The sequence below is a fragment of the Carassius gibelio genome, chromosome A15, assembly GCF_023724105.1.
Source record: "Carassius gibelio isolate Cgi1373 ecotype wild population from Czech Republic chromosome A15, carGib1.2-hapl.c, whole genome shotgun sequence".
In the NCBI taxonomy this organism is placed as follows: Eukaryota; Metazoa; Chordata; class Actinopteri; order Cypriniformes; family Cyprinidae; genus Carassius; species Carassius gibelio.
The window spans coordinates 4,576,832-4,587,731 of NC_068385.1; the positions used below are offsets into that span (position 1 = coordinate 4,576,832).

The 10,900-nt window shown below is 38.9% G+C and overlaps 1 protein-coding gene and 1 long non-coding RNA gene across 2 annotated transcripts in view; one reads left to right on the top strand and one right to left on the bottom strand.

Moving 5' to 3' along the window:
• The window catches only part of LOC128028978 (kin of IRRE-like protein 1), a 40,382-nt gene extending 34,099 nt beyond the window's left edge, over window positions 1-6,283 (top strand). The window contains exons 11-15 of the mRNA XM_052616400.1: window positions 1,073-1,271; window positions 3,185-3,292; window positions 3,499-3,608; window positions 3,998-4,087; window positions 4,361-6,283. Of these exons, the coding sequence (XP_052472360.1) occupies window positions 1,073-1,271; window positions 3,185-3,292; window positions 3,499-3,608; window positions 3,998-4,087; window positions 4,361-4,858 (1,005 nt within the window). The 3' untranslated portion in view covers window positions 4,859-6,283. The remainder of the gene's footprint in view (window positions 1-1,072; window positions 1,272-3,184; window positions 3,293-3,498; window positions 3,609-3,997; window positions 4,088-4,360) is intronic.
• Window positions 1,164-10,270, bottom strand: LOC128028979 (uncharacterized). The gene is made up of 3 exons (XR_008187280.1): window positions 9,540-10,270; window positions 9,113-9,251; window positions 1,164-1,297 (listed from the first exon to the last, which is right to left on the bottom strand). It is a non-coding gene; the product is annotated as an uncharacterized LOC128028979 (long non-coding RNA).
• Between the last annotated feature and the right edge of the window lie 630 nt (window positions 10,271-10,900).

The following is a 10,900-nucleotide window of genomic DNA, read 5'->3' on the forward strand; positions in this document are numbered from 1 at the left end:
CCTTATCTGACACCCACACAAATACACACATGCACAACTATACAGCCCCATTCCCCTATTAGAGAGCATTCGATGAGAGGGCTGATCATGTATTTCACCTTTTCCACCCTCAAGCGTGCAGAGGCGAACTGCAATAATGCCAGGGTCTTCAGAGAAGACCTCAGGCCCCATAGGCTCCTTTCCAATGTATAGCAATTAGCGCATAACACCACTGACCTCCGATCGACCCCATCGTACGTGGGAAGGTCTTTCAGTGGGTAATTAGGGTCTAAGTTGGAGAGACATTGAGAAGAATGGTAAAGCATGGGGATGCACAGAGACAGATGGAAGTTAAGCAAGGGTAACTGAAAGCAGTGATGCAAAGAATGAATCAGACAAAGAAAAAAAACCTCCTGATCCTGGAAACAGTGACAGGTGGGGGCTTGGGGTGTTAATGGTTGTTATTTCTTCACCTGAGGCCAGTCAAAAGAGGACTTCTCAGACATGCTGTTTCACCTCTTTGCCAGAAAGGTGAAGGAAATAAACAATGGCTTGTTTTCTCTCTTTGAGTAGCTGATCTGCTGCTAGACAGGAGCTCGTTGTCTTCCCAGCACGTTTTTTTTTTTTTTTTTCACAAGCCGAGACACAATACTGTTGGTAAAACCAGCTCGAAATGACAGCATAAAAGAGCACAAGAAAAAAAAAAAGAGTTTATGGCACTGAATGTCTACTTCTGGAGTGATACATCTTTACATGTTTGTTCTTAATTCTGTTATACTAAAAATGCTACTTAGTTGTTCTGTTGTTTTGGCTGGCTTGTTGAATATTACAATGAGATTTTAAGTCAACCTGGAATCAAAATCGACCCTATTTACTTACTTAAAACATGTTCCTGGTCACAATTCAGTGGTGCATGTTGAAATAAATATAGATTTTGTCTTTGCAATTACTAACTTTCCGTTTGACATTAAGAATCCCTCTTGCCTTTTCATTATCAAATCATCAAAAATGTAATTGTCATTTTATGCTTAAATAAAATTTAAGTATAAAGACTGTTGCTGCATCTTATACCTTGCTGCGTCTTCCTCCTCAGGTATGGACATTTGGGGACATGATCTTGTCATCTGGCTCTTCTGGTCGTTTTTCCGTGCAGACAGTACACAGTGACCGAGGGGTCCTTTCCTCGCTAATCCTCTCAGAGACTCTGGCCCAAGATTTCCAGCTTCGATACAACTGCACTGCGTGGAACCGCTTCGGTTCAGGCATGGCACTGGTCACTCTTGAAGAGGAAGGTGTGTGGTCCTCATGCCAGAATATCCTGTGTAAAACATCATTTTATTCGAATGCAATGTACTACTGGTCAAAAGTTTAAAAACATCTAATTCCTTATTTTTACTATGTTCCAACATTTAGACTGGTGGTAGTGATTAAATTATGAAATTACATAAAATGAAGTATGGATATTACATGTAGGTAGTGATCAAACATGTTAAATAAAAAAAAAAAAATTTACATTTTAGGTTCTCGGGAGTAGAAAGCCCTAGATTTAATCTCTGACCTGAGATGCTTTTAAACAGTATTCAATCTAAATCAATTTTGAGTTTACATGTATGCTTCCCCTCCCACAACAAAATAAAAAAATATACATATATTTGTTATTAAGAAATGCATTTGTATTATATGTCATGCATTTAACCTTAAACCTTAAGATCAAAAACTTCTCAAGATTGTGAGAAACAAATTCAGTCAGTTACTTTTGACTGGTAGTGTTTGGGTAAATGTTGTTGGAAAAGTTTAGGTCTGAAGAATCCAAAATTGGAGGGGTGAGAAGCAGGCAACTGAGAGTAAAGTAAAAAAAAAAAAAAAAAAGGCAGGGATTTTATATTTGTGGATGGGCCTAGCACTTTTGGCACCATCTCTTTAATTATTGAAGGAAAGTTGATTTTCCAGTTGATTGAACAGTTCATCCACCGCCTTTTATCTAAGATTAGACATGACCAGCCGTAATCCAGTTTGAGTCAGCTCTATCTGCAGGAATCGAGTCTCAAAACACTCTGCAACCCTGTGCTTGTCTTAATTATACACCACCAAATCAATATCATTTAATCAGGAGATGGTTCACTTAATGAATACATTCGTTCCATAACAAAGATATAGATTTTGAGCCTGAATGAATTAAATCAAGACCTAATGTACGGCATGGGTATGTAACGCTTCACTGACCGTTTTATTTTGCATGCACAGTGCACTGTATGCACATCTTACATCTGCTTAAATAAGACTAAGAGTGTGGTAGATGATTTCAGCCTTTGTACTGGGAGACACCAAAAATAAGGTCTTCGCCAGCAATTTGCATCAAGGCAGCAAAGCCAAGTCTCTTGAGAGGCAGACAGTGCTATCTCCTGGAATCTCTAATTAGATTACTGTTGGCTGCCTCACTGCATGTCAGGCCCGGTTACCCCTCTTCCACCAGAGATTAGAGACAATAGCCTGTTCCGGTGATGCCACTGTGGATCACACTAGATTCATTTCTATATGTTACATTTGAGTTTGGATGTGGCTTGGAAAAGAACTTCTTTGTAGAACGCGTTTAACAAACAGAGAGCTTTTTTTCAATTAGAGATTCAAAATACCTTTGAAAATTTAAAAATCTCACAAAGAAAATGTCAAGAACATGTCTGGATCATAATTTAGCCCCAAACTTTAAAGAAAGAAGAAGAAGAAGAAGAAAAAAAAAAATCTATATATTTTACACAAGGAAAATTAACCTTGTTTAAGGTCATTAAAATATATATATATGAAAATTTCACAATTACCCAGTTCATTTGTAAAAGTTAATAGAAGATATGTGGTAGCATTTGTTGTACAAAATTCAATCTACAAATGTGCTTTGCAACTGTGCAAAAAAAAAAAAAAAAAAAAAAGACTACTTTTGTTCATACACTATATATATATATATATATATATATATATATATATATATATATATATATAATTTTTTTTTATTATTATATTTAAATAAGATTATGGCAGGTCAAAAAGTGTAAAGGACAAACAAAGCATTATGGACGGTGTAATAGAAACATAAAATCCACTGAATGAAATGAAAGACTAAATTTGGATCATCTGCATGCCCTACAACTGAAAAGGTAGATGTAATAATAGATGTAATTCAGCTCAGTCACAGTCCCTGTTTTCCTTGCAGAGGCCCTCCCCTTGCTAATCATCATTGGAGCATCGGTGGCCGGAGGCTGTGTCTTCATCGTTTGTGTCATTACCCTGGTTTCCATCTGCTACCGCCACACTGCTAAAGGTGAGGTCAAAGGTCAGATGTTATCTGAGAGTTCTTAATCTCTCCTCAAAAACATGATACATTAGAAATCAAACGAACTAAGTAGACAGAGGTTAATTGTGGGGCCACCTCTTTGCCTGGAGCAGTGTTGACCTTTTCACCTCTCTGGAAATCTTCCCACCGTTCACCTCATTAATCTCTATACACTGCGCTATTTCCTCACCCAGGCAAAAAGGGCACACGCCTGTCTAAGAGCGACATCCGCGTACAAATCGTGCACAGTGACCACAACGCAGCAAGAGGAAATGACGATGAAGAGGACGTGAAGGAGCCTATGGTAAGTCACTCTCAAACCAAAAAAGAAATACTTAGAATGGCTTAATAGATAGAAATTTATTTTATACCAGTTTTTTCCCTTATTTATTTTTTTTTTCTGCTATGCTGCAACTCAATTTAATTTTTACATTTATTCCCGGACTTCTGAGGGAAATGTGATACTCAATAAGAAAACAAAATGTTAGGCTATACTTTATCCATCAGGACCAAAAATATCTAGGCCAAAAGGTAAAGTTATTTATTTATTTTAAGACTGTAAAAAACGTATATATTGATTATTTGTTCAAAAGAAGACCAGGAGTTAGGGACAATATTAATTATGATTGCATGACATTTAACATCCCATAGACACCAAGCAGATTGTAAGCCAAATCTCTGTACTCTTCTCAGGCTCCCAACAGCAGTGAGTCTCCAGGAACGTCTCGCACAGAGCACAGCGACCTGCTGGAAGAGGAGGAGGATGAGAGATCAGATATCAAGGTATTTCATTTCACAAAGCAGGACTCGGACGGTTAATCCGATAAAAGCAAAAGGTTGTTTTCAAAGGTTTGAGGAAACTACTATACTTAATAACACAATCTTGCTGAGATCATATCGTATCACACCACAAGCTGGGATCGTGTTCAAGAAAACCTACAATTCTTGGTCAATTTCTAACTTGTATCTAGCACCTTACTAAAATAATTTGCATGTATTTCATTCAGTACAAGATTTTATTATTATTCTGACAAGGTTTTCTTTTGTTCTTCCTAGGACCCCACTAATGGGTACTACAATGTGCGGGCTCACGAGGACCGCCACATTACAAGAACCGGCTTCTCCGAATATGTCCCTAATGCACGTCCAGTCTACACTCCTTCTCAGCTTCCCTCGCCGAGCCCCTTATACGGCCAGCACTCCACTCAGCCTCGGATTTATGACTTCTCCCAGCGTTATGCCACAACCCCTGCCACACGCACAACCTATGAGCAACAGCAATCACAACAGCCGCAGCAACAACAGCAAACTCCCACCATCTACCCTCAGGAGCCAGTCTATGCGGGCTCCGCCTACCTGCCCGCCACCTATGGCCGTGCCTTCACGAGCTACGTCAAACCTGCATCCTACGAGAAGGTTGACGGGTATGAGCATTCAGACCAGGCCAGCAAGGTGTCCAGCTCTTCTCGATTCTCATACGCATCCTCACAGGTGTCGTCGCCACAGTCTGATTATGGACGGCCCTCTCAGCAACGCATGCAGACTCATGTGTGATGGCTCCCTCGAAGGTGTCTAGCACGATCATCATCGTGGTCAACAAGGACTTTCTTCTGAATGGGTTCAGGAGGGATTAAGCCAACTTTACACTGAGATTCAAGAGGTGGAAAAGCTTTATTGCTGTATTGAAGTGAATGTTGGATCAATGGGAAACTTTGGGAAGAACTACAATGTGCCACTCAAGCTTGGAAGTCACCATCAAGCTACTAATTCTCTTTGACCAAACATTGAACTTTTAAGGGAAATAAACACCGTCCATTAATCCATCTCTATGGCACTGTATTTCCATTAAAAATGGTTCTGGCACTGACCCTTCTAGATCTTGGAGAAGGAAGGCAGTGCTTTGGAGAAGGGAGGTGTCCTCATGAACTAACCTTTGCAAATGGGGACATGCTTATGACACTATGCTGAAACAATCATAATTACATAATCTTAAAAAAAAAAAAAAAAGTAAAAAAAAAAAAGTGTTTGTTGGCATGCTGATGGAATTCTAAGCACATTTGTGTATCAATGACAACAGGTCTTGCTTACACAAAGTGGCTCAAAGTTCAATCCACAAAGCAGGAGAGCAGAAGAAAGCACCTTAAGATATTTCTTCAGAAGCTCTCTCTGCAGTCTGCACTGCTCGTAAGAGAGTATTTATGTAAAGCCTCAATGGACCAATGTGGGAAACTGGAATGCTCTGGTAAAAAAAATTATATATGGACAAAATCTATAAAATAATTTTACATTTCTGTCTGTTTGATAGAAAAAGGATTGGCCAACCCCCCAAAGAAGCAAATTTAGAGGTGCAGTCTCTTTAAGCTATAGCCTACCCTCAAGGACTTTTTGCAGAGTTCTGAGTATAGCCCATTACGGGACCACGGTTTCTTAAGTCGAGCCATATACGGCAAACCTAAATTACAGCACAGCCTTGCAGCTTGCAGTAATAATATTGTAACGTTCCTTATGTGACCACTGTATGTTATTAAGTGTGCCAAGGTGACTTTAATGTCATGCTGACATGGCTGACACCATCAGGCAGCACTAAAATGTTTACCGTATTTTCCAGACTATAAGTCGCACTGTTTTTCATAGTTTGGCTGGTCCTGCAACTTATAATCAGGTGCGACTTATTTATCAAAATTAATTTGACATGAACCAAGAGAAAAAAAAAAAAAAAACGTCTACAGCCGCGAGAGGTCGCTCTGTGCTGCTCAGTGCTCCTGAAGTCTACCACTGAGCAGTAAAGAGCGCCCTCTCGTGGCTGTAGACGGTAATGTTTTCTCTTGGTTCTTGGTTCTAAATAAATGCGACTTTTAGTCCAGTGCGACTTATATATGTTTTTTTCCTCATCATGATGTATTTTTGGACAGGTGCAACTTATACTCAGGTGTAACTTATAGTCAGAAAAATACGGTACATAGAAAAAAAAAAAAGAAATAGCAAGTGAAATGCAGTACTGTCCATATCCACTTAGAGCCACTTCAATGACTGTACAAATTGTTGGGAAATTCATTCCTGTCTGTTGCATGCAGATGATGTGTGTATGTGAACGTATTCAGCATTTCTTCTCATCTGTCCGTTCCTTGTGTGAGAAACCACTTACTGCACCCTACATCAATTCGATCTTGGATACCTGCATTTGGAAGTTTCCATACTGCCATTTGAGCCTGAATGGTCGGCTCCATTTGGAAAGATTAAAAAAAAAAAAAATTGAAATGAACATTGCTTGTCTTTATTTTTATATTTTATATAAGCCTTAATGTACAGAGTGTGAGCTGCTCTATTGTAAAGTACCTTTATATTATAAAATGCATATATCTATTTCTTTGAGTTGACTTTATTTGGTTCAGAATGTTTTTCCCCCATGTTACTTATCAGTTTTTAACTAATTGACTTTTTCCTTTCTGTTTCTTTCTTCTTCTTTTTTTAATAATGTTCAAATAATTTTATTTGCTAAAAATGAGCTATTGTTGCTTGTAACTTTGTACACATATTTATATTTAAATAAAACCATTTCGAATAATATCTGCTCTGACTGGAGTGAGTTTGGCACACATCGCTGGGTCTCGTCAAATGTCATGAGGAAATGAGGACAAACAATACCAGGGCTGTCGAGTTGATGAATACATAAATTAGCAGTGATGCCTATGTTGATTCTCTTATTCCCACGGTGACAGCAGGGCTTTTAACAAAGACGGATGAGAATCCCAAACCTCCCGCTGTCTGCGTATCAAACATAGCAGGCACTGGCTCTCTCTCTCTACGCCAAATATTGCGCTGACTGAGCGGGTGTCGTGTGAACATTATCTTGTCGTGTCACCCAGACTCTCAGATTTCATCATGTCACGCCGAACTTCACCGCAGGGAGTGCTGAAGACATAAACACGTACTCAGCATTAAACAAATGAACTGACGGTTACTCTGATAAATTGAGGGTCATGTTTCCATCAGCTGTCATCATCCCTTGCATACTACGAACACTGCCGAAAATACACAAACAAGAATATATATACATAATGTGCAAACCTAGTAACAGACTACAATGCAAACTTTGTTTTTCTTCATTAAAGGGATAGTTCACCCAAAAATCTAAATTATGTCATTAATAACTCACCCTCATGTCGTTCCAAACCCGTGAGACCTCCTTTTATCTTCGGAACACAGTTTAAGATACTTTAGATTTGGTCCGAGAGCACAAGTCAATGTTTTGTTCGTTATCTGGCTCGGCTCGGTGTTCATCTTTAGTTCTCGTCACAGCAGTTCAGTCAGTGTACTGTTTGAGTACATGAATTACTCCGGGATATTGGTTTGTTTGAACTCTGAGGGAGTGTCAGCCACATTAAAAGAGTTAACAGCTAAAGACATTTGTGGTTTAATGCGTATTGGAGACACAAGTTTAAAACTATTCAGTTTGATTTGGTGAACTGGTTCAAAAAGATCCAGTTACATCGAATGATTCGTTGGTGAACTGGATATCACAAACTGCTTTGTTTTGAACTCTCTCTCACAACAGACACCGAAGAGAAGACAATGATGAGAAGATAGTTTTGGCTATTTTTGGACCAAAATGTATTTTTGATGCCTCAAAAAGTTCTAACTGACCCTCTGATGTCACATGGACCGTACACACAGCTTCAATGGAGGGACAGAGAGCTCTTGTTCTAAATCTAAAATATCTTAAACTGTGTCCCGAATATAAACGGAGGTCTCACGGGTTTGGAACGACATGAGGGTGAGTTATTAAATGACATAATTTTTATTTTTGGGTGAACTATCCCTTTCAGACAGTGAGAAGGCAGTAACACTCAGTGAGTGTCTTGTGAACAAAATGGTTAGTTTTAAAGCTACCGTGGTGAATAACAGAAAGAAGAATTAATCACTTTGTTTACAAGAATTTACATTTTTAACGAGTTAGGTTAGTAGCAATGGCTGAAAAAGTCCCTATTTTGGGATATAGAATGTATGAAACCTAATAGTGATTAGTTTATTGTCACAAATGCTAGTTCTCTACGTTAGAAACAAATTCATCAACGTTTTTCTATGGTGAATTCTCAGTTGAGTTGCCTAGAGCGCTAAACGTCCGTGGAGCCGACTAAGTGATAAATCGACAAACTCTTAACTTATTAATAATACAATTTATATACACAATTATAACAATGAAATTAAGCACAAAATCAACAATACACGTTCGCAAATATGGCATGTAATTAACCCAAGTTAAATATTCTGTCAACCATTTAAAACAACCATTGCAGTGCAGTGCTTAAAGGTACAGGTTGTAGGACCTGCCACGAGAGGGCACACTACCAAAACAATAATTATAAACGGTCGGTTTGATGGATGATGGGATTTGTTGTCTTCTACCCAAGCGGCAAGGAAGTCGACCGGAAGTTGAAGTCAGCCGGGTGCCGCCATCTTGTAGCAGAACTTCACTTACGTTAGTATCCCATTGACCTCCCATTCATTTTGGCGTCACTTTGACAGCGAATAACTTTACATCTGAGGCGTTTAAAGACTCCATTTGTCCATTATTTATTTCTAATGATACATGACAATGTATAAAGGGCTCCATTACTTTCTATGTTACATTATGGCCCCGTAGAAACAGTTTTTGTAAAAATAGGCTAACGATTGCGTCATAACAATGCGACTTTCTGTCGCATTACCGTAAGGACAGGAAGAGAAGCTCGCAGGCAATTAACTTAATATGAAGTACTGGCGTTACATTTTAAAATAATATACAAAATAATTAATCAGAATACTTACTCCTGCTCACTCACGCCAAAGAACTCCCCGCTCAAGCTCGCCGTCTCTGGAAGATTAACGATGGCAGTTTGCATGCACAGCTACTAGAAGAATTACATCTGTCAGACAGGTTGCTGACGTCATCAAGCTTCGTTTGAGTCTGCGCGTCAGAAACGGAAGTGTTAAAAATAGCTAAAAACGGGCTTCACTTGTCTCAATTGAGTTCCAATGGGGTCGCTGTGTCCATTTCTTTTACTGTCTATGCTTCTACCGCGAGTAGATTACATACAAAGTCAATGCAAAGACGCAAACAGACTATGGATCAGACGCGTCCTAGCGCGGGGTCTAGAGACGCGATGCCCCGCGTTTGGCCTGTATGAAATACTAATCTTGTTGGTCGTTATAATAGCATACGTTTTCTGTAAAGATACTAATCAAAACAACTCACCTGTTAAGTAAAACACAAGTTTATGGGAGCTGTCCTTGTCGACAGAACCAGCGGCAGACAGTAACCAGAAATTTATGTTCCGTAAATAAGTAACATAATCCACCATAAAACGTGCAAGAATTAAATAAGGAACTGCCTGAAGCAAGCAAGTGGTTTGCTGGACGTCACGCTAGACACTACTTCCGCTTTGTCCACGACACTGTTGTCATGTGGTTTCTACGTCAGTAAAGGCGGTAACAAAGGTCAACTAACGTCATTGACAGGCGACTACACCCCCCGTGTCACTGATTAGAATGGGAATTTTCTCATGGTTTACAAGTAGTTGAAAACATTAGAGATATTGTTAGTAAACAGCTGGACAAAATATATAACACTAGCCTAGTGGTTTTTGGATATTTTAATGCAAATATCTTACAAATTGTACCTTTAATTAAACCATGCCAACCCTCCCGATTTTTCCAGGAGACTCCCGAATTTCAAAGCCCCTCCCGAAAATCTCCCAGGCCGTCCTTTCTCCCGAATTTCTCGCGATTTCCACCCAGACAACAAAATTTCTACACCATCCGTCACTTGGCGCCGATTCAGACAGAACTTAGCAACAGCCTCTGGTGGAACGGCAACGCCATTCTGGCGTTATAGTGTACATGAGCGAATTTTACTGCTACTTTGTAACGTTCTACTTTATCGGTCTACTACGGGAAAACAGCTGATTTGCCGGAGTCGCTTCAATGTGAGAGATTAGGTAAATAAATGTTATGGCATATGACACTGTAATTTGCATCAGTTTATGATTGTTTGATCACAAACGATCTCATTGGGATTCCCGAGAACATCTATATAGGTAATAAAAAATATTTTATTTTACCATGATAGGTAAAAAAAAAGAAAAAAGATAGCTTGAATTCACTGTAAGACGCATTGGATAAAAGCGTATGCTAAATGCATAGAAAAAGAGAGAAAATCTACCAGAATTGGTAGGTCACATTTTCTGACACGAAATTCATTTAAGCATTCGTCTTCCTCCATGTAATCAAGGTTAAAAGGCAAGTATTGCTTACATGGTAAATCTAGCTTTTTACTTATTTACATCATACAATATTAAAAACTCATTTTCTGACAAAAGATTGTCATTTAATGCCAAAAGCAATCATTATCTTGCTTTTTTAAATTATTATTTTTTTTTTGTATCTCAATAAGTGAATTAATGCCGCGTTGCGCTGTCCTGTTTACAGTTGCTTAGTGATTTTTACGTTCTTGGCTACGGCGGTGTGACAGCAAATTTCCAGTCGCTGTAGCCGTTCCATTCCCAATAATAAAGGTTACACCCAGAAGTCAAGCGCGGCAAATTCAGAACAGAAAAA